Below are 24,592 nucleotides of genomic sequence, written 5' to 3' on the forward strand. Positions count from 1 at the left end.
ATGATGTAGTACAACATTCCATCCATCCCATTGTATAAGATTTTATTACATGTATATCTAGACATCATCAGAACATTAAGGTAACACTCTTCCTTGTTGCTATGTAGCCTGGGATTGCATATTTAGTCATTCAGTACAATTCATGTTGCTAAACAACAATTGAAAAACGAAAAGGCATGTTAACTGAAATATCCTTAACAGCAACCAAATATCGTAATTCATAGTGGTATTGTTGAAATTGTTATTGATGAAATTGAACTGCACAGCAAATAGTTGCACATATAGAGCATCACATTGTGAAGAACTAAAATAAACAAGTCATAAGGACATCTCTAGGCGGTCCTTAAAAAGTTAAAGGACTAAAACCCTTAGTGGATATATATATATATACTCCAACAATTTTTGGCCTTTTCTAGTCGATCCCCTAAACTTATGGTTGTAAACTTCAATTTGATCAAGTTCAAAGCAAGTTCAACCGAAAGTAGAATGCATTCAAACATAAACATAGATAGTTTTGCATAACCGAACATAAAACATAAGTTTAAACTAAGCTAAACAACTTTCGGTCGAAGTAGAGGTCGAGCCAATCCTTCCTCGTCATGTACGGTGTGCCGCGAGCCGGGTCCGGGCCAGTACCGTCGTCGGGGTCGTTGGGGAAGGCACTCCTCCACTCGTCGACGTCGATCTCCTCATCCTGGAGGCCCACCTCGATGCCCTCCGCGTCGCCGTCGCCGCCGCCTTCGACTTCGTCATCAGAGGAGAGCGCGATAACCTCGCTGCCCTCCGCTTAGCCGTCCTCGCCGCCTTCGACCTCGTCATCGGAGGAGAGCGCGATAACCTCGCCGCCCTCCACGCTGGCAAAGATCACCCGCTCCGCCTCCATGAGCTCCTGGTGCTGCCGGCGGAGCTCTTGAATGTAGGCCTCGTCAGCGGCCTCGGCCTTGACATGCTCCCACGCCTCGCGGTCCTCCCGCGCCATAGCCGAGCTCACCACCCCTGGCTCCGGCGGAACGAGGTGGACCGGACGTGTGCCAAAGGGGAAATTGAGCCTAGCCGCCGCGACGTGGTAGCGGACCTGCCAGCGGTCGTACTCCATGGCCCCGAGCTCGGCCGTGTGGAAGCTACCGAGCCACCGGCGGGTGTGGGTCTCTCGATTTGTAATCTCGGCGACCCACGTCCCCCACCGATGCTGCCGGACCCCGAGGTAGGACTTCGTCGGCTGCCGGGTCCGGGGGAGGACGGGGAAGTCCTCAACCGGCGTAGGGGCACGGCGGTGGGTGGATCGGGGGACCGGTGACGGCGGATCGGGCACGTGGAGGACGATGGGGACACCTCGGCGGCCACCTCGCCGGCGTCGGGGGAAAAGGCCGCGATAAACCTCTTTTTGGCCATTGGCTACTCGAGCTCCCCGGCACACAGGCAAAGGTTGAGGATGGAGGCGCCAGCGATGGCGGTGACCTACCAATGGTTTCAAGGGTTGTGTGTGTCTGTGTGAGCGGAGGTTGTGTTTGAGGAAATATTGCGGCAACTGAAAATTTAACTAGGCGGGAGTAACAACGCGGGGCTACTGAAAATTTGGATCAAGGGCAAGCAGATATTTTTGAGATTGCGAGGGATGTAGAGGCGGGAGTAAAATGTCGGGGCTACTGAAAATTTGAACCAAGGGACTGAAGCAGAGAGGGATACTGAGGCGGGAGTTTTGGGGGAGCAAGCTAGTGTGCTTGACATGCCGGCTGTGGACTGTAGCCAACGCACCTTCTCGTGTAAGCCATAGGCGTACTATACACCGACGGTGCTCCAAGATATTTTTTACTACATCTCACATGGTTGGTGAGAATAAACTATGTGGGATCTACTTGATTTGAATTACAAAATGGGGTCACAGCGGCAATGGACGGTGTTTGAATTGCTAGACCTTTTATCTGCAATGAACATGCAACTGTATGTGTGTCGTAAAATAATTGGAATTATTCACGGTTCGTTTGGACATTTCATACATTAAACTGGTTTTTCTAGCCATTTCAGGTGTACAATTCAAAATTAAACTACATGCACATGCTCCGGTGCATACAAATTGGTTGAAAACTCAAATATGTGTCCTTCAGTGCATGCTTAGGTCCCATGGAAGAAATGGGAATGAATTTTTCAGGGTTCGTTTGGCCTTTTTTATACATTAACTGGGTTTTCTAGGCATTTTATGTGCATAATTCAAATTTGAACTACAAGCACATGCTCCAATGCACTAAAGTTGGTTGAAAAATCACATGTGTGTCCTTGGGTGAATTTCTAGGTCCCATGCAAGAGATGGGAATGAATTTGAAACACCAGGGCACTGTTGATTGCCGACAAAATGTTGAGATACCTGGTTTTTAAATTCTAGTAAATCTAAAACTCGTCTGAAATTCATGAAACTTGGCATGCTATCATGGACCGGCATCAACATGCCGTGGTGAAATTTTTGTCCCATTTGGGGCAGTTTTGGGTATAAACTTCTCACAAACCAGAGCTTCTCACAACAAGCATGATGGTTTCGATAGGGAACGTACCACCTTTGGGGACGAGACGATATCCGTTGCCTCTTATTGCTTTCAAAAAATTTCAAGTGTCAACATAGAACAACAGGAGTGTTGTGTTCAATCTTGGAATTTTTTGGGGTTTGTTTGGCCTTTTTTATACATTAACTGGGTTTTCTAGGCATTTTATGTGCATAATTCAAATTTGAACTACAAGCACATGCTCCAATGCACCAAAGTTGGTTGGAAAATCACATGTGTGTCCTTGGGTGAATTTCTAGGTCCCATGCAAGAGATGGGAATGAATTTCAAACACCAGTGCACTGTTGATTCCTGGCAAAACGTTGAGATGCTTGGTTTTCAAATTCTAGTAAATCCAAAACTCGTCTGAAATTCATGAAACTTGGCATGCTATCATGGAGAGGCATCAACATGCCGTGGTGAAAGTTTTGTCCCGTTTGGGGCAGGTTTTGGTATAAGCTTCTCACAAACCAGAGCTTCTCACAACAAGCATGATGGTTTCAATAGGGAACGTACCACCTTTGGGGACGAGACGATATCCGTTGCCTCTTATTGCTTTCAAAAAATTTCTAGTGTCAACATAGAACAACAGGAGTGTTGTGTTCAATCTTGGAATTTTCGGGGTTCGTTTGGCCTTTTTTATACATTAACTGGGTTTTCTAGGCATTTTATGTGCATAATTCAAATTTGAACTACAAGCACATGCTCCAATGCACTAAAGTTGGTTGAAAAATCACATGTGTGTCCTTGGGTGAATTTCTAGGTCCCATGCAAGAGATGGGAATGAATTTCAAACACCGGGGCACTGTTGATTGCCGGCAAAATGTTGAGATACCTGGTTTTTAAATTCTAGTAAATCCAAAACTCGTCTGAAATTCATGAAACTTGGCATGCTATCATGGAGCGGCATCAACATGCCGTGGTGAAATTTTTGTCCCATTTGGGGCAGGTTTGGGTATAAGCTTCTCACAAACCAGAGCTTCTCACAACAAGCATGATGGTTTTGATAGGGAACGTACCACCTTTGGGGACGAGACGATATCCGTTGCCTCTTATTGCTTTCAAAAAATTTCTAGTGTCAACATAGAACAACAGGAGTGTTGTGTTCAATCTTGGAATTTTTCGGGGTTCGTTTGGCCTTTTTTATACATTAACTGGGTTTTCTAGGCATTTTATGTGCATAATTCAAATTTGAACTACAAGCACATGCTCCAATGCACCAAAGTTGGTTGAAAATCACATGTGTGTCCTTGGGTGAATTTCTAGGTCCCATGCAAGAGATGGGAATGAATTTCAAACACCAGGGCACTGTTGATTGCCGGCAAAACGTTGAGATGCCTGGTTTTTAAATTCTAGTAAATCCAAACTCGTCTGAAATTCATGAAACTTGGCATGCTATCATGGAGAGGCATCAACATGCCGTGGTGAAAATTTTGTCCCATTTGGGGCAGGTTTGGGTATAAGCTTCTCACAAACCAGAGCTTCTCACAACAAGCATGATGGTTTCAATAGGGAACGTACCACCTTTGGGGACGAGACGATATCCGTTGCCTCTTATTGCTTTCAAAAAATTTCTAGCGTCAACCTAGAACAATAGGAGTGTTGTGTTCAATCTGGGAATTTTCCGGGGTTCGTTTGGCCTTTTTTATACATTAATTGGGTTTTCTAGGCATTTTATGTGCATAATTCAAATTTGAACTACAAGCACATGCTCCAATGCACTAAAGTTGGTTGAAAAATCACATGTGTGTCCTTGGGTGAATTTCTAGGTCCCATGCAAGAGATTTGAATGATTTTCAAACACCAGGGCACTGTTGATTGCCGGCAAAACGTTGAGATACCTGGTTTTTAAATTCTAGTAAATCTAAAACTCGTCTAAAATTCATGATACTTAGCATGCTATCATGGATCAACATGCCGTGGTGAATTTTTTCCCCATTTGGGGCAGGTTTGGGTATAAGCTTCTCACAACAAGCATGATGGTTTCGATAGGGAACGTACCACCCATGGGGACGAGACGATATCCGTTGCCTCTTATTGCTTTCAAAAATTTTCTAGTGTCAACATAGAACAACAGGAGTGTTGTGTTCAATCTTGGAAAATTTTGGGGTTTGTTTGGCCTTTTTTATACATTAACTGGGTTTTCTAGGCATTTTATGTGCATAATTCAAATTTGAACTACAAGCACATGCTCCAATGCACCAAAGTTGGTTGAAAAATCACATGTGTGTCCTTGGGTGAATTTGTAGGTCCCATGCAAGAGATGGGAATGAATTTCAAACACCAGGGCACTGTTGATTCCTGGCAAAACGTTGAGATGCTTGGTTTTCAAATTCTAGTAAATCCAAAACTCGTCTGAAATTCATGAAACTTGGCATGTTATCATGGAGCGGCATCAACATGCCGTGGTGAAAATTTTGTCCCATTTGGGGCAGGTTTGGGTATAAGTTTCTCACAAACCAGAGCTTCTCACAACAAGCATGATGGTTTCGATAGGGAATGTACCACCTTTTGGGACGAGACGATATCCGTTGCCTATTATTGCTTTCAAAAAATTTCTAGCATCAACATAGAACAACAGGAGTGTTGTGTTCAATCTTGGAATTTTCCGGGCTTCGTTTGGCCTTTTTTATACATTAACTGGGTTTTCTAGGCATTTTATGTGCATAATTCAAATTTGAACTACAAGCACAAGCTCCAATGCACCAAAGATGGTTCAAAAATCACATGTGTGTCCTTGGGTGAATTTCTAGGTCGCATGCAAGAGATGGGAATGAAATTCAAACACCATGGCACTGTTGATTACCGGCAAAACGTTGAGATGCCCGGTTTTTTAATTCTATTAAATCCAAAACTCGTCTGAAATTCATGAAACTGGGCATGCTATCATGGAGCGGCATCAACATGCCATGGTGAAAATTTTGTCCCATTTGGGGCAGGTTCGGGTATAAGCTTCTCACAACAAGCATGATGGTTTCGATAGGGAACGTACCACCTTTGGTGACGGGACGATATCCGTTGCCTCTTATTGCTTTCAAAAAAATTCTAGTGTTGTGTTCAATCTTGGAATTTTTTGGGGTTCGTTTGGCCTTTTTATACATTAACTAGCTTTTTCTAGGCATTTTATGTGCATAATTCAAATTTGAACTACAAGCACATGCTCCAATGCACTAAAGTTGGTTGAAAAATCACATGTGTGTCCTTGGGTGAATTTCTTGGTCCCATGCAAGAGATGGGAATGAAATTCAAACAGCAGGGCGCTGTTGATTGCCGGGAAAACATTGAGATGTCTGGTTTTTAAATTCTAGTAAATCCAAAACTCGTATGAAATTCATGAAACTTGGCATGCTATCATTAAGCGGCATCAACATGCCGTGTTAAAAAATTTGTCCCATTTGGGGCAAGTTCGGGTATATGCTTCTCACAAACCAGAGCTTCCCACAACAAGCATGATGGTTTCGGTAGGGAACGTCCCACCCTTGGGGACAAAACGATATCCATTGCCTCTTATAGCTTTCAAAAAAAATCTCGTGTCAATATAGAACAACATGAGTGTTGTGTCAATTTTTGGGATTTTTCGGGGTTCGTTTGGACATTTTTATGCATTAACTGAGTTTTCAATGCATTTATGTGCATAATTCAAAACTACATGCACATGCTCCAGTGCATATAAATTGGTTGAAAAATCAAATCTGTGTCCTTGGGTGCATGCTTAGGTCCCATGCAAGAAATGGGAATGAATTTCAAACAGCAGGGCACCGTTGATTGCTGGCAAAACATTGAGATGCCTCATTTTTAAATTCTAGTAAATCCAAAACTCGTCTGAAATTCATGAAACTTGGCATGCTTTCATGGAGCGGCATCAACATGCCGTGGTAAAATTTTTGTCCCGTTTGGGGCAGGTTTGGGTATATGCTTCTCACAAACCAGAGCTTCTCACAACAAGCATCATGGTTTCGGTAGGGAACGTCCCATCTTTGGGGACGAAACGATATCCACTGCCTCTTATTACTTCCAAAAAATTTCTCGTGTCAACATTGAACAACAGGAGTGTTGTGTCAATTTTTGTGATTTTTCGGGGTTCTTTTGGACATTTTTATGCATCAACTGAGTTTTCAATGCATTTATGTGCATAATTCAAATTTGAACTACATGCACATGCTCAAGTGCATATAAATTGGTTGAAAAAACTAATCTGTGTCCTTGGGTGCATGCTTAGGTCCCATGCAATAAATGGGAATGAATTTCAAACACCAGGGCACCGTTGATTGCCGACAAAACATTGAGATGCCTTGTTTTTAAATTCTAGTAAATCCAAAACTCGTCAGAAATTCATGAAACTTGGCATGGTATCATGGAATGGCGCCCGACATGATGTGGTATTTTTCGTGTCCATTTGAGAGAAGGCGCACTCGAATAATGACAGCCAACAAAGGCATTTTGAAAAAATAGCTGCCACTTAATATCTCAAACGTTTGTATAATTCAAAACGTGTGCGTTTTGTTAACCATTCACGTGACGCCACGTGTCTTGGTTTTAATGGCTGTAGGAGGTGCCGTGCGGACATCTGCGTGACCTTGACTGAACGGGAGGCGTGCGAGCGCAGTCCGGTGCACAGGCTGACCGAGAGGCGTGTAAGCTATCCTCCAATGCGCAGGCTCACCGGAAGCGTGCGAGCTTTATGCTGCGCGGGCTCACTGGAAAGCGAGCCCTTTGACTTCCATGGCCGCCCGCCTTCCTCTCCATTAATGGCACCCGAGCCGCTGTTTAATACGGGCGGCCTTACTGCTCGCCTCCCAATCCCCCCCCCCCCCCCCCCCGCAGACCTCCACCACCATGGCGCAAAATGATCATCTGCCACTAGTCTTCTAGTTTGGTGAAGTCGACTCTGAGCCGGAGGAGATAGAAAATAAGGAGGAATGGGGCCTCATGGACATGGCCCAAAACGAGTTGGCCGCGGGGGTTGCTGCCACCGCTCCTGTCCCAGCTCCCATCCACGCGCCCGTGCCAGTGACCATCCCCGTAGCATTGACGGGCTGGTTGCCGAGCACTATCGCAGAGCTAGAAGCCGCGGGCGTTAGCGAGGTCTCCGCGGACCCGCGCGAGCTCATGTACATGCCAGCGCCAGCGCCCGTGCCTGTGCCCGTGCGCGCCCCTCCACCCACCGTGCCGCCGGCCCCCGTGCGTTTGGCTGCATCCGCCGCGCCCGTGCGCGCCCCTCCACCCACCGCGGTGCCGATCCCCGTGCGTTTGGCTGCGCCCGCCGCGCCCGTGCCTATGCCCGTGCCCGTGCCCCCCCCCCTCAGCGGCATGGGACGCTGTCGTCGACCGCTACCTCTCAGCGGCGCCAGTTGCCGTCCTCCCGCGCCCCGCCCGTCAATCACGCGACGACATGATGTTTGATTTACAAGTGAAGAACATTTAGTGCTGCCTTGAAGACTTCAACAACGGCGTCCCGGAGGACGACAACGACAACGACGGTGCGGCATGCTGCCTCCGCCGCCGCCGGAAATAGTTTTTTTGGGGTTTAATACTGTATCTCGAATTCTCGATCATATGGATATAAATTCGCAGTGTGACAGAATGAAAGATATGGTTTGAACGAACTTGTGATTTTCTCTCTTAATGTACAGACTTATCAAACGAATTTCTTTTGAAAAAAATGTCAACGGTTTTTAAATATAAAACACTCATCGCAAACGTTTTAGTTAGAACACCCGTATGCAAACCGACAGCTTCCCCAGGAAGCCAAGGGAAAATGTGCCGAGTAGGATTTCTGCTTCCCTTCAACGCAAACGGTTGTTTTGCATGACCCGTGTGCAACCACGTACAAACAATTGGGTAAGATTTGCATATCTATCATTTTGGGTATGTTGCCATTTCTCAAACTGGAAAGATTGACATTTTTTATCTGGTAACATTGCCATTTGTCAACCTTGTAACACTGCGATTTGTCAAAATATGCAGCTCCAAATCACTAGCACTATCTAATTTTTGCAACTAAAATCACTAGCACTGTTCATATGGACACCACTAGCAGGCGTGAGTTCATGGACGCATATGCAAATGTACCATTGATTACATACAACAAGTCATCAACCCACAACAACAACGAGGATACACGTTGGATTATAGATCATTTCCAACAAAACATTCTAGTAAAGTTTTTCTCACACAACAAATAACAAAGCGATGAAATGAACTTCAGCTCAACCACTCGTCGGCGTTGGAAATGCTTGCTTTGAACCAGAAGTGATTCTCTGGGAAGGGCCAGCTACTGTCAATCTCGAGACCAACGCAGGACTGATCATCCAGGCTGAAGCGGCCTATTTCAATACCCATATTGGGACGGTAGGGAAGCATAGTAATGTCCGAGGTATAGATACAGTTGCTTCTCATAAATGGTAGTAACGTTGTGTCAACAGCAGCTGGATCGCCTTCCACCATCATTGGATAGTTTTGTCCAAGGAAGAGCGAGTTTCCTCCAAGACTTTCAATACTGAACCAGGGAGAAGGTGTTGGCGCTAGTACACCAGTATCCATCCCGAATACCCTGCAACGGATGTTGGAATAGGTCCGGAGAGTGCGACCATACGAGACAACACCTGCTTCCTTAGTAACATCAGCAGTGCCCCGTATACAGACAAGAAGAGGTGATCCATCGGAATAAGTTGCCAGGCGCCACTGAGTATATGGTTCCTGCTTGTCCTCATGCTCGTGAATAAAATTTTCAAGTATAGGTGGTGGAATGTTCACAGGACCTTGGAAACACAAGAAGGTTAATTAGTAAAGGGAAACTAGCTAACCCGCATGCATGTGGATGAAACAATTATAATTACGGTGGAAGACAAATGTACCGAAATCATGAGGATTCCATGCAAAAACAGTGCCACGAGTGGTGGCAGCAAACACAAGACCCTCGTATTGAATTGCATCACAGTACTCATCCGTGTATAGAAACTAATTTTTCAGCAATATCCATCGAGTCGAACCAAGAAGGACGGTAACAAGCTTGTCGAAGATAGCGACAACATAAGCATTCCTATAACCCCAAGAGCGGTTGGGAACTCGACAAATTGCTATCTTCCGTAGACGACAGTCAGCATGATCGTATTTGAACTCACGTAGAATGCCGGTGTACTCAACCTCTGGGCAGTCGTCTGAGATTTTTCGAAGTGGAACCCGGTGATGAGTGTACACATTCACAAGTTCCCACTCGCAGTTGTACCCAATATAAACAACCCAATCTCCATTTGCACCTGCCCAAGCCTTGCCCTCAAGCGATGGCATCTTAACATCATACATATCATTATCAAGCGGCATCAACTTACATAAGGCGAGGCTTCCCTCGCCCCCGCGCTAGTCAGCAGGGTCACGGCGAAGAAGATAGGGGAGATCAAACCGCTCATGAACCCTTGGGTTCCTTGTAATGATGTTATTAGTTGAGTCGCGAATGGTCTTGAATGAACCTGCCATGCTAGCCGAGGTGATGATGTCGCACCGATCAACGAGTTCCTCCACCGCGTCATCATTCAGATCGGGGCAAGAATAACGGGGTCGTTTCCGGCTTGTTCCCTCCATGGACAAACAATGGCAGAAGGAAGGGTGAAGGCAAATGGAGGAGGGAGGAAGAGCTAGCGTGCGCCAGCAGTTCCAAATCGAGAGGGAAAGGTGAAGAGTCGGTGGACGGTTGCCACGGTACACGAAGAGGCGCCTAGGGAGCGAACGGTTGCCAGAGAGGTCACACACTAACGACAAGGGCCGAGGGAACCGCATGCAATCCCATCGCACAACACACACGTCTTGTTAAGTTGAACCGTTTCTGTACTCTTGTGTCAACGCAAACAGTTCATCCGAGTGAACCGCATGCCGTATATCCCACACACCTTGATCCGGCTGACCATTTCTTCTGTGTTGCCTAATCACAAACAGTTCATCCGAGTGAACCGTATGCTGTATATCACACACACCTTCATCTGGTTGCCCGTTTCTTTTGTGTTGCCTAATCACAAACAGTTCATCCAAGTGAACCGTATGCTGTGTATCGCACACGCCTTCATCTAGCTGCCCGTTTCTTTTGTTCCTCCTCATCGCAAACAGTTAATTGAACTGAACCGTATGCCCTTCATCGCACACGCAACTAAAACCTGCACCGTGTTTGATGCATCCGTCATCGCATATGTTTTATACATTTCTGACGGTTTTCATACAGCACCGTTTGCGATTATGGCATCACACACAGTTTCTCAAAGGGTCTCTGGTTGTAGTGTCGCGTTAGCAGCATCCTGCAGTAGTGATTACTCCACACATCGACCGCTATCCAGCATGCATCTAGTGTATTAACTTAACAAGAACGAAGTAACGCCTTAAGCAAGATGACATGATGTAGAGGGATAGATCCAATCAATATGAACAAACCCCATATTTTTATCCTTAATGGCAACATCGAGGAGAACATTGTATTGAAGATCAAAGAGAGAGTAGAAGCCATCTAGCTACTAGCTATGGACTGTAGGTCTGTGGTAAACTACTCACACATCATCATAAGGGCAGGAATGTTGACGTAGGAGCTCTCCGTGATCGAATCCCCCTCCGGCGGAGTACCAGAAAAGGTCCCCAGATGGGATCTCACAAAGACAAAAACTTGCGGCGGTGGAAAAGTATTTTTGGTGTGCCCTCTGATCTACGGGGAATATTTGGGTATTTATAGTAGAAAATTTAGGGTTGGAAGTGCCACGGGGGGGGGGGGGGGGGGCACAAGCTTGCCCCCCCCCCCCCCGGGCGTGCCCCCTGAGCTTGTGGCCATCCCATGACTCTTCTAGCCTCCTCCTGAAGCTCGAGGGTGTCTTGTGGTCGAAGAAAAATCATCAAAAAGTTTCATTCCGTTTGGACTTCGTTTGGAATTGATTTTCTGTAAAGACAAAAACAAGGAAAAACAGCAACTGGCACTAGGCACTAGGTTAATAGTTTAGTCCCCAAAAATGATATAAAATAGCATAATAATGCATATAAAACATCCAATATTGATAATATAATAGCACAGAACAATAAAAATTATAGATACGTTGGAGACATATCAGGGACCTGTATGGGCCGCCAATGATGGAGTCGAATCCGGCAGATCTCGGGTAGGGGCTCCTGATCTGGTAGCCTTGGCTAGATGGTAACATGACACAAGGGGACACCGATGTTTACCCAGGTTCGGGCTCTCTCAAAGAGGTAAGACCCTACATGTTACTTTGATTGGACTGATGAGTGGGGTCAAGAGTATAGGTTGATCTAGAACCCTCGGCTAATATAGACACCCGGAGTACCTAGGGTTACACATAGGTCAGTTACATCCTAAGATAAACATGCCAAAGATTGCATCATGCCTTGGGGTATGCGCCATGTCTTTGGAAGATTCCATCTCGATTCATCTAGGGACCTGACGAATATGGCCCACGGGTTGGTTGTTTTGGGGGTCCTCGATCCGACCCATGTCCACTGGGAGCCGACTTGGTTAGCACCCCTTATTCGGGACACCATTAGCTCCCCTTTTGGGTCCCTTTTCTCCTACTTGGGGAAGCCAATAGGGACTTTTATCCCAAATAATATTCCGGAGTTTTTCAAAAATTTCAGAACCATCCGAAACTTTCCTTGTGTAGACCTGAAATAATTTTGGACATGTTATATGTTTTCGGAATTCCCGAAATGCTTCCGGGACCTTCCAAAACACTTTCGGATCCATCCAAAACTCTTTTGGTGCCCATTCTTTGAACTTTTGTTCTCATAATAATTACTAGACGTTAAGCATGTGACCCTACAGGTTAAAAAATAAGCAGACATGACCCGTTACACTTTTCGGTCAATAATTAACAGCAGAATCTGGACACCCTTCTTAACTCCTGCATATTCGCGAAGTTCTCAAGTGAGTATTTTGTTCCCAAATACCATTCTCTTTACTTTACGATAGTTACAAAACCCGAGGTGAGATATTATCGGTATCCTTGTGATCAACACTTCGATCACGATATCGGTTACCCTCGCTACCGGTTTTGTTTTCTTTACTCGTATCCATATTTCGGTATCAATCACATGTGCTTGGCTAGATGATGATGATACCATATACCGAGTGGGCCCAATTAATATCTCTCTATCGTTAGAGGAGAAAATCCCAGTCTTGAAATGTCGATGCCAGTCATACGTTTTTGGTATACCGGTAAGTTAATTTAAGTATCACCAGTTACGGAGTGACGTTCAATAACCCCAAAGTAACAATGCAATATGTTGGCATACGATATTCTCTTGGGTTAAGGAACTAAGTAAATGCTAACACTTTATCGGAAAATACCGATAACATAATAACAATGTGATCTCGCGGTAATTCATAAGTTGGGTGTATACAACACCACTCTGATAGCAAGGTGTTCTCATGATCGATAGCATCCTAAGAATGTGCATGATCATGAAAACAAGATCATCATCAATACATGGGCTAGTCTTAGAGGCATGACTAGGGATCACATTGGTATTTATCTTTCCACACATGCAGTTGAGTTTTCCTCATAATCTCATATTTCAGAACCATCAATCATAGCACGGAAATATAAACTTAATTACGAACATGGAAATATAATAATACAATTACTATTGCCCCTAGGACATAATTCCAACACCTTCTTCTTAAAGTTAGTATTCAGCTGGACCGAGTTCTTTCACTTGAACATGTGCAAGTTCTTCTGCACCATATTGGCGCTAGAAGGTCCATCGGCCACCATAACATGTGAGTCCTTTGCTCTAGAATTTTCTTCAACACTCAGATGACCGGTGACATCCTCTACTAAGAATAGTAGCGAAGCTCCGCCAAAAAGAAGAGAGTTAGCAATTATGCATCCCACGAAAAACTTGTCGAGTAACTCACACTTAAGGAGTTCGAGCTTCTTAACAAAGCGTTTTATCTCATGAGCCACGTCTCATCATCATTATAGATAAATAATTATGCATTCCTGACGATCTTCTTAACGAAGTGTTTTATCTCATGAGCCACGTCTTATCATCATTAATAGATAAATAATTACCCATTCCTGACCGACAAAAATAAAGTGCACGCATGACATAGGTCTGAGCTAGTTCATGAAACACGACTGGCGCACGAGATGTGGCGTGCCAAGAGGAGTGCCTGAGAACTACTCCCTTTCTCAAGCTCCAATACCATGGGAAATAGAAGCCCTTGTAACGAGGTCTCAACTCTCCTCCACTCACGAAGTGGGACTAAACTTCTCACTTCCATGTCATGATATCCGACATGGGCCTTTAATATTATTTATACGGGGCTAAAGCCCATAGTCCCGTATATAATTCAATAGAGTCTTGGTGCCATGGTATGGCTAGCAGTTTAGGTTAGAAACTTTTACACTCCTCACAAAGGTCGCACTGTGGTGGATAGCGTTGCTTCATCTTCAACCTAGTTTTTTGAGCTCTGATTCTTCCCATGTTCGTCTGTCAAGATGGAGTCAATGAAGCACCTGCGTGGATTCCTATTGTTTTCTTGGGGTGAGGTGGTTATATTTGCTCGCCAGGTGTTCATGATGATGACACGTGGTATTAGGCACTTCAAACCAATTTAAGGGTTCAATGACGACGATTGCAGCTGCTCTGAGACAGTAGTCCTTAGGAGCACGTGCACGAAAACTTCTTGAGTAGCATCGACAAGGTCAGGCCGGCTCGGGTAAGTGAGCGGTGACATCGATGCATGCGCAAGTCGTTCTAGTGGCGGTAGTGGTCATCCCATGGTCCAAGGGCCATGGCGTAATTCCATTATTGTTAGGATGATTTGTACTTATGGTGAATTTTTATACTATGCAGGGTCCTTTTAACATTTTTTACCAAACTCCAGTCTTCTGTGGCCACTACCTAAGTATGTGTGGTGGTGTTTATATGTATGTGTGCTTGTGTTGTACTACTTGGGAACCGTCAAAGTAAAGTAAGGACAATTTGTGTTATGTTGTTATCCAAATTCAATTATAAAGACAAAGGCTAACTTCTGTTATATATATCCTTTGTAAGCCGCCGCACGGGATAAGTTGATTTGTAATTTCCCGTGATATAGCGAAGATTTGTTGTCTAAAGCTCGTGGTTTTTCTTTTTTCCTTTCATGTTGGAGGGGCTTTTCACGTTAAAATCCCGTATCTCATGTGTTTGATTTCGTTATTCATCATGTTCAATTGAGTGTCGTATCTCTAACAATTTGAATGTAATTGCATACAAATAGAAGGAACCCCACGATTTTCCTGTACGTCTTCACGAGCATGCACATTACTGCATCCAAACAAACTCAGTACCGCCTGGAAGCTGACCTCTCCCTTTCCAACTAAAGAAAATGGGTCCTATTATATTTGAACCCCTAAAGGAGCATTGATGCTTAAGACGTACTATATGCTACTCCCCCTTTAACTAATCTGCACAATTAGTTCATCATCTTTGCGCAAGTACCAGGTACACCAGAGTAATAATACTACTACTAATTCGCAGAGCGTGGTTTCAGCCAAAAAGTAGGTACTCTACTAGCTTAATTACGACTGGACTGGATCACCCAGAAGCCTGTATGCACTTGCCGGGCCATGTGGATCGAGTTACTGCGTGCTGCAGCAGTACTACCTCCATCGGCACAGATGGTAACACCAATGAACTACCTCCATTGGCACAGATGGTAATTACACCAATGAACTCGATGATTTGATCCACCTCCCAGTGACCTGAACAGGAGATTGGTCGACCGATGGATGAATCAATACTACCTTGAAATAAACGGCACTAAACGCCCCTGCAAACCCTGGCGATTCCGCAGGGTTTTTGACGTATGGGGCACGTGAATCCTTAGGCCTTGGCACCAACTCACTAGACGTAGTAGGAGTACTTGTCGGGACCATGCCGGCATCGCCTTCTCCCCACCCTAAGGATTCCTCATGAAGAGCCCTACGTGCCGTAGATCTCCAGCTACGCTGCAATATTGCACTCCGTCGCCACTCGCCTCCCTCTACCTCGAGATCTCCCCCATCTTTCTCTCTCTCATCATAGGAGAAAGGAGGGCCTGAGAGAAAAGGTTGTAGTAGTAGAGGCGAGATACACTGTAGCGGCGGCGATAAAGATCGCCGATGACATTACGGTACACTGCTGCTGCGTGCATGCGCTTTTGAGCCTGTCATTCTGTCATGTGCGATGAATCATGGCGACGATATGTGTGCACTGTTAATTCTACCGTCTCTCTCCCCGGCCGGGAGAATATATATACATGGCCGTGTTCATGTAAACCACTGGTGGCGCCATCTTTACCGGCTCCGGCCGGCCGGCGTCCTCTCCTAGCCACTGTTTGATGGGAGGTAAAGGGATTGAACAGTGACTCGTGGCGCGCTTTCGCACCCGTCGCATCGCTGCCGGGCTCGCTTGTTTCATCCTTGTATGGGGTAAGCGACTAGGGCCAAATTATGGGTAAAAATTAAGGAGGCTCCGGCTTGGTGGTAGCTACTACGTATGCATCTTGCACTTTATGTACTGATGTACTGAATACATCATGTCGACGCGTAAACTTGCACAGTGTCTACTCAATATAGTTGTAAATTGATAGAGACAACGGACATGTTACAAACGGTCCCGTTAAATATCCAGTTCAGGAGGTCCTTAGTTGAGGAAGGTTAGGGAGAGTTTCGAGTGTAGGCACGCCCTAGGTGATGCTTGCTGTCTGTAATCTCTTGTAAATATTTTTCTTTTTTCTATAAAGCTAAGGTACGTCATTGGCGTACTCTATAAAAAATATCCAGTTCAGGAGGTCCTTAGTTGGGGAACGTTGGAATTCCTGGCTTCACCTTGTGCGAAAATTGATGGATGTTCAACTCTCTGACCAGTCTAATTCTTTCCAGTGGAAGTTAAATGGAAGCGGGGTGTTTACGGTCAAATCTTTATACATGGATCTAAACAACTCTAGTCCAATCCCAAGATCGTTTCGTATTTGGAAGATTAAGATTCCCTTGTGAATTAAAATTTTTATGTGGTTTGTCCACAAGCAAGTGATCCTTACCAAAGACAACTTGCTTAGGCGAAGATGGGTAGGAAGTACACGTTGTTGTTTTTTGCGATCGAGATGAAACGATACAACACATTTTCATTGAGTACCCTCGCACGAAGTTGCTTTGGCGTACCATCCATATAGCCTTCAATATTACTCCTCTAGATAGCATTGGAACGTTATTTAGGACGTGGTTAACTGGAGTAGACTCAGCTATTACGGCACGTATTCGGATAGAAATATGTGCTTTATTGTGGACTATATGAAACTATAGGAATAATAAGATCTTTAACAAACAAAATATTTTGAATTTCTTGTAGGTCATCGTCAGAGCTATACGTGGTCGTTACTCATTCCTACGGACTTCAGAGAGCCTTTAGTTACTGGGTGCAACCGTTGAAAGATGGTAGCCGCGGGTTATCTTCAACCGGTTTGGATGCCGATCTATTAATAAGATAGGTGTTTAGTCATCTCATCCTATTCTTATGCCGGTTGTGGGTTTATTTTTTCCAGACATTTTGTTTTCCTTTGCTCCGTTTGCGAGCTGAATTGGTTTCAGACTTTGTATTTCGTTATCACTTTTTAATAATATGGTTGTATGCAATCCTCCTTCTAAAAAAAACCTAGTAGTAATATTGTATTTTTATTTATTTTAAACAGCACTATATGGGGGCTCTTATTGGTAGGCCCCTGAACCAACCGCCCTAGCTAGGTAGAGTACTTTTTTGTGGGAAAATGCACCTTATTTGATTTGTCCTGTTTTTGCGGGTAGCTGGTCCTTTAATACATGTGGAATTTCTTCAGGCAAAAAATCTGATCACTACGTACGGGTACGGCGCCATTTAACAGTTTATTAACACAAAAGCTTTCATGTTGATACGATTCACGACCAGGACTTTGGTTGCACTCACAGATCGAAAGCTAGTGCATTACCGTTTACAAATGTACGTAAGGGTGATTCGGCAGCTATAATGCTAGATGCTTAAGCACATCCGCAAAGTAGTGCATGCTTTCTCCGTGTATTGTATACGTAGGAAATCTGTTGGTACAATATTTTAGATAAAAGTGTATACTAGGTTAATTGTGGCTTGTGCCTTGTGGCCCTGTGGAATCTTGCGGGAGAAAAATAATAACCAGTGCGAACAAAAATCTGAAATCGCTTTTGTTCGGTTATACTTATTATATATCACGAGCCCATATTCAGATACGGTGCAAAGGGAATGTTGGTATTAATTTGCCAATAATGTACTACTATCTGCGTCTTATAATATAAGAGTGTTTTTAACAGGAGAGTAGTGTAAAAAACGCTCTTATATTATGAGACGGAAAGACTAGTATATAACTAACTGACATTGTAGGTCTTACCATCGCTCCTATTTTGGCTGTGTGCAATTAATGATGAACAGACCGTAAAAATTAAAAAACAAGAACAAGGGCATAAATTAACAGGAGCAATATCGATCTTTGCAGCATTGACTTGGGTGCGTACGCACGGCAGGGGAATGCATGAGGCAGAATCAGAAACGTACGCATGACACTTCTCTCGTAGGAGTCCGAAAGTCAGTGATTATTCCCTCTCCCATGCCTTTTGATTGAAAGGAACACATGTCAAAGAGATTAGGCTGATCCAGATCATCCATGCATCTTTGCTAGCTGTTGCGTGACCAATACAATATACATATATGCACCGGCACCGGCCGACGACGATAGTGGTCCGGCTCCCGCCAGGTTTATGTATGGAAAAGGATGGATCAATAGCACGTTTCCTTTGTAACAAACGCAGGAACTATGGTGCTCCCTCGGTTTCAAAATAAGTGCTGTGATGTTAGTTAATTTGAGCTAAAACCACGCCACTTATTTTTGAACATAATTCTTCCTGCGACAGTTCATGTATTTCCTGTTGAGTTCCTGCGTTCTAGAAGATTGCTCGATAGAACATTCTCAATGGAAATGGCACCATATGAAATACCATTAATTAGCCTTTTGCCCAGCTCCAACAAAGAAATTCAAGCTAATTAAAATAGAGTGTCTGAAGCTCATGTGCAAGCTTTATTCTGGTTTTGCTAGCAGCTGATAATTTCAAGCTACATATGGCTACCGAGAGATTGACACATTTTGAACGGGCAGTGGTAGCAAGTGAATATATATCAGGTGTTGGCAATATTCCGAACTTTCTATTCTTCTTTCTTTTCTCTCAAGTTCGGTAAAGTTGACGATCGACATAACAGTACCAAAAGGGTTAGGTAGTACAGTACCCTTGATATTCTAGATCTGCCTTAGGTCAGGCGTCTTGTCTAGCTCCCATCCAAGCAGAATTATCTCCATGTGAAATGAAGAAGCAAACAAAAAAGGCAGAATCAATTTTCATGTGCCCCACACTCGGCATTACTACCATGTTATGGAGTAATTAATGGAATCTGCAAAAACATGTTTTTTTGCGCAGAACAGTTAATTAATGGGTGAGTTAATTAAGCTTATATGCTGCCAAACCGTCGAAGCATAAAACTAAATGCTTTATTGGTAAATCAAATGCTACATTGATTTGAATTTTTGTAAAAATTGGTAGCCATTTGACGAGTTTATTTGAAGTAAAATCAACAAGCAAACGATGCCGGTATAAAAGCAAGTTACCTATCCCAATAACAAAGAACAAGACTTAAATGATCCGGTATAAACTTAATTTCACTAAACTACTAATTTACTTTGTAACCATTCCATCCTCTATTATTTTAAGTCAAGAAAAAGTAGAAATGCAAAACCAGCAATGATATCTTTATTTCGCAAGACATCTTTGTATACTGGATAAAAATATGAACAATGCTACTCTAGGGAAAGTCCTATGGGCAAGAAACCACATCCCATGAATTTGAAATTGAACTTCCAACATAAGGATAACAAGCGAAATGCTGTTAGGTTGAAAATGAAGGGGCTGCTAAAAGTATTTAATTATCTTGAGGAAACTTCTGAAACAACCAGCAACTGACAGACAATCAATGTTTCATCTAAAATAATTGCAGAAAGCAGGCAATACGTAAATTTCATTTGTGCAAAATGACCAGTTAGAAAACAAGATCATACCACACACATTGTTGCGGGGAAACCTGTTACTGGAAATGTATAAATTGGTGATATATAACTAAGGCACAAGCAAATGTAGGAGTGTTCATGATTTATATTTAAAAACAATAAATCATATGAAGTGTGTAACAAAATGGTGTATAAAAAGAGAAAAACTTTTGGACTGAAGTTATTGAAATGCCATTTTCCAACAAAAATGTGAAACATGAACTGCATAGATATGCTCCACGCGTGAAACACATATATATACCGTCCATTATAACACACAAAAATTAAAAATTATAACAATGTGGTAAGTTTTGATCCACATGCATGACTTGCTAATGTGGCATGGTTGCATGGATAGATTAATTCAAAAGATGTAACTTATCCCTAATATGCAAGTCTTTTTGATGTGGCATAGCTGCATGGCTAGAAAAAAATGTAGTGAGTTGGAACTATTTGGGAATAGAGGATCATCACATTCAGGACAAGTTTAAACAAAGTAAACATAGAACAGGAACTTTTACAGAAATTTAAATCAATGGTTTGCGGGCAGATGCTACAGCAATAACCCCTGTATAAAACACCTTAAAATATACAAATATATACACTATTTTTAAAATTTAGAGGAGAACTTAGTCAAGCGAAAAAATATAATATAGCTGGCAATACATGCACATAGCAGATTTAGGCCTACTGTTTGAAATTAAGCAATATACCATTACTAGAGTGCAAAACTGAAAATAAGTGCACTCATTATTTCGGCTTTTGGAGGGAGTACTAAGCTTCTGAGTTCCCCTAAATGCTGTGTCGTACTAAATAAATGAGGTGCAATTATGTTAGTACGTGACACAGTTATGTGTTGCACAGTTATGTCGAAAGGCAGAAGTTAACAAAGGTTTTCCCTCGTCCAAGTTCCAAAATAGAAGCTGCTTCTCTATAAGGACAGTCTATGCTCAAAGGCAAACAAATGCAGAATGACCATCTTCGAAGATGGTAAAGAATGCTAAACATGAAACCGGTACGACATAGAAATATTTGTAGTTAACTAACAGAAGAGGCGACTCAAGCAAGATAACTCTGTGTAAGCATTTACCTTTTGTCTTATCAAAACTGTATCAAGATTAATTAGATTATTCTGTTGGTATGTTTACCACTGAGGGTAATTGGAGGAGCAAGGGGAGGCGTGGGCATGCAACATATAAATGAGGTACGTGCAGAACAATGAGCTGGGAATGGTAATATACGATACCTGATGCTAAACCAATTCAAGAACAAAATCTAGATATAATTTGAGAAAATCATAATAAGAGTGTTGGAAATAAACACAGCGTTCGAATGAAGAGAATAGATTACTATGCAATGTGACACCGATGGTATTATAGCTCAGAGTTAGAAACAATCAAAACACGAACCTATGAAGAGAGGAGAGCACAACTATTTGTCTCCTAATCATCTCATCATTTGATCCTGGAGCATATGATGACTGGAAGACATATCTCAACATTAAATCCTCTCCGTTCTGCCCCCTAAAAAAATCCCTCTATATCTCTGTCTCTCTCTTTCTCTCTCTAGCATAGCAAGAGTATAGCAATTATTCAGAGTTCAGACCAAATGAAGAGCAAAGTAATTAGTTGTACAAGCTAGAGCCTATAGCTAGGGTGCTAGGGCTCAGCTTTTGAAGAGCAAAGATAAAGCAAAGGCGTGACACCTTATGGAAGAGCTAGACACAGGTTTAGAAGCTACCTAGTAGGCCTAGTAGTAGTATTAAGAGCAAAGGCAAATGCATCCAAAACTGTAGTAAGCTACGGCCAGGGAACGGCATCATCGCCACCATTGATGCAAACCAGCATGAGAGAGAGAGAGAGAGCGCGCGCGCGCGCGCGAGAGAGAGAGAGAGAGAGAGAGAGAGAGAGAGTATCAATCAAACCATTCTCTATCAAGGCAAAGCAGGCAGCCAAACTAATCAACTGTCAGATTTCAATTTTTAATCATTGATTGTTCCCTAGCTAGTTCCCCTTTATTAGCTGACCTGACCTGATGAACTAAAGAAAACCAGCGCATCAATTTATGTATGCATCAACAGGATCAATCGAAGTCATCATGTCGATCGATCGCAGCAGCAGCATCTAAGAATTTCAGAGTTAACGGTAAAGCGAACCAAGGCATGGCGTCTAAAGCGCGCGATGAGGTGACCTTGCCTATGATCACCTCGGGTGGTGGCCGTGGAAGAATGGCGCGCCGCCGTAAGCACCGTACGGGCCGGGCGTGGGATACGGGTCCATCACCACAGCCGATGACGACACTGCGGCGGCACCCGTAGATCCGCTGCCTCCTTCGGCGCCGCCAGCAGCTGCCGTGCTCGGGGAGGAACCTTCGGCGGCGTGGTGGGCGGTGCGGGTCCCGCCGGTGATGGAGGTGTCTGGGCCTACGTCGTGCAGGATGCCCTTGAAGACGTGGCCACCGATGCTGACGGTGGTCTGGTACGCCACCTCGGCCTCGGCTTCGTCGACCGGGCCCAGCCGCACACAGCGGAACACTGCCTCTGAGCTCACCTCCCGCGGGAACCTGTCGGCCGCCATCATCTGCTGCTGGTGCTCCCCTAAATCATCAACCATTCAACACACTGGATTCCATCAAGCTCATGATCTCTCGCTCTTTTGAGCTGAGCTGTACAAAAAGGAAAGAGAAATAGCTAGCTGGTGTGGTGTGGTGTGGGTGCAGTGCACTAGATTAGATAGACTATAAGAGAGAGTACCTGAAGAAGTAGTGGTAGGAGTGGTGGCGGAGGGCTGGCCGCCTTCGCGAGGGCGCTTGAACGGCTCGGCGGAGGCCTGCCCCTGCGGCTGCTGGTGATGTCGCTCGCGGCGGCGGGCGGCAGGGACCCACGTGGACTTGACGTGGGTGGCGCAGTCGAAGCCGCGGCTCTTGCAGCAGGTGCGGCAGCGCATGTGGGGGCAGTCCTTCTTGGCCTGGTTGCCGCAGTCCTGGCAGCTGATTGTGCCCGCGCCAGCGCCTGCGCCAGACCCTCTCCCTCCGCCCCGCGAGGAAGACCCGGAGGCGGCCGGGTCATCGGCGAAGCGGATGATGCTGGAGGAGGCGCCGCCGTAGAACGGGTGCTGCTGCTGCTCGTGCTGCGGCTGCGGCTGCCCCTGCCATAGCTGGAACCCGCCGCGCGATGGGGTGGTGGCGTAGAGGAAGGCGGCCGCGGAGGAAGACGAGGAGGGGTTGATGCCGGGAGGGTGGCTGCCGTCGTCGTCGCGTCCGCCGCGGCTGTGGTGGCCTCCTCCGCCTAGAGGGAATCCCGCCATGCGCCCAGATCCATAGATCGCGGCTGTCTCGCCCGGCTTCTACTCTCTACGCCCGAGTCCCCGCGGCATGCGTGAAAATTCTGCGCCTTAACTACTCCTTGGCAGCACCCATGCGCCTGCTCTTCTCCGATGTCTCGGCGCGGCAGCTTGATCGAGCTGCTGCCTGCTGCCTGCTGCGTCTAGTGGTAGCTGGCTCGTGTGTAACCGCGCGCGGTGGGTTAAATTTTTGGCTTGTCTGCGCGTACGGTGGTGGTGGGGGTGGGGAGGACGGGGACGGACGGAGGCAGCTTTTTGGGGGAGAGGAGAGTGATGGAGGAAAGGGAAGGAAGGGAGTGAGTTAAGATAGGGGAAGGAGGCGACAGAGAGGGCCTGCCACGCCGCCAACGAGCCTGCTGCACGCTCCCATTTATTTCCCGAGCCCGGCCGGGTTGCCTCGCCGTCTCGCTCTCTACCTCTGATTCTCTGATGGTGCTGCCAACTTCGGAAAACAAAACACACGTCGCTGTTGCAAAAACAAATGAAAACAGGTGCGGTGCAGTGAAACAAAACAATTGCTCCGACCATGGAGCGGTACGTAAACAAGACCGTTTCAGAAAATGAAACGTTTCCAACCGGCCGAGTGTTGTGCCGGTCGCGCGGGGCTCGTTGGATCTCTCCGGATCTGAAGATCCTCGTTGTGCCATGTTTCCCTTGGAACGTCCCACATGTTCCTTCCACGGTTTTTGCTGCAACCGTTCAGAGAGGTTGCAAAACATTCCGCGTGAGGGGCTGTGAAAACGACAAGAAGACACAAAAGGTCTACCACCCTCCCGCCCGCTCCCTCGCGAGGCGACGGGAGGAACCCTACCGCGCCGCCGTCAACTCTTTTCCCCGCCCCTTCCTCCTCCCTCGCCGCCGCCAAAGGGCGCGCAGAGGCGAAGCCTGGCCGCCGCCGGCGGCGGCGAGGCCTCCTCGTTCCCCCTTCCAGCGGCCTTGGCGGGGGCCGACGCGGCTGGATCGGGGTGCCACGCTGTCCCAGGGCGAAGCGGCGCTGCGGCGTGGCGGCGTGGTGTTGACGCTGCGCGTGCCGGTGGCGCGACGGGCTGAGCGTCGGAGGGCGTGCCGGTGCGTTGAGCGGCGGGGGCGGCGAGCGGCTGGTGGGGCAGTCTTGGTGGCGGGCGGATCTGGCGTGCCGCCGGTCGCCACTAGGTAGGGCATCGGTGGCGGGCTCCAGTGGCCTAGGCCGGCTCCTGGCTTGGCGCTGCGGTGGTGCGGGTCGCGGGCGACAAGGATCTGCGGGCGGCCGCCCCTGCCCTGGCTCCGGGCTGGTGGGGGTGGCGGCGCTGTGGTGGTGGCTGGTGGGGCGTGTCGGTCGAATCCGCGTCGGAACCTTCCTGGTCTGGCGCTCGGACGTCGGCGGGCGGCGCGAGGAGGCATATCCGGTGAGCTTCCATGGCGGCGGCTCCGGGTTGATTTGGTCTCCCTCGCCGACGGGCACGCGGTTGCCGATGGCCTCACGGAGATGTGTGTCAGCTACCATGGTGGGGCGACATGGGGGTGCTCGCGGGGGATCTTGGTGGGAGGGATAGGTGGCCTCGATGCGGTCGCGCCACCTGTTGCCGGCATGGTTTGCCGGTCCGGATGCGTCCGCTCCTACTTCTCCC

General features: G+C 46.0%; 1 protein-coding gene across 1 annotated transcript; it reads right to left on the minus strand.

Moving 5' to 3' along the window:
- Nucleotides 1–21,592: 21,592 nt before the first annotated feature.
- On the minus strand, nucleotides 21,593–23,305 carry LOC123167624 (protein SHI RELATED SEQUENCE 1). Its single transcript, XM_044585459.1, has 2 exons — nucleotides 22,397–23,305; nucleotides 21,593–22,240 (listed from the first exon to the last, which is right to left on the minus strand). Exons 1-2 carry the CDS (start codon nucleotides 22,947–22,949, stop codon nucleotides 21,846–21,848), a joined length of 948 nt encoding a protein of 315 aa, XP_044441394.1. The 5' UTR covers nucleotides 22,950–23,305; the 3' UTR covers nucleotides 21,593–21,845.
- Nucleotides 23,306–24,592: the final 1,287 nt, after the last annotated feature.

The sequence above is a fragment of the Triticum aestivum genome, chromosome 7D (assembly GCF_018294505.1).
Source record: "Triticum aestivum cultivar Chinese Spring chromosome 7D, IWGSC CS RefSeq v2.1, whole genome shotgun sequence".
In the NCBI taxonomy this organism is placed as follows: domain Eukaryota; kingdom Viridiplantae; phylum Streptophyta; class Magnoliopsida; order Poales; family Poaceae; genus Triticum; species Triticum aestivum.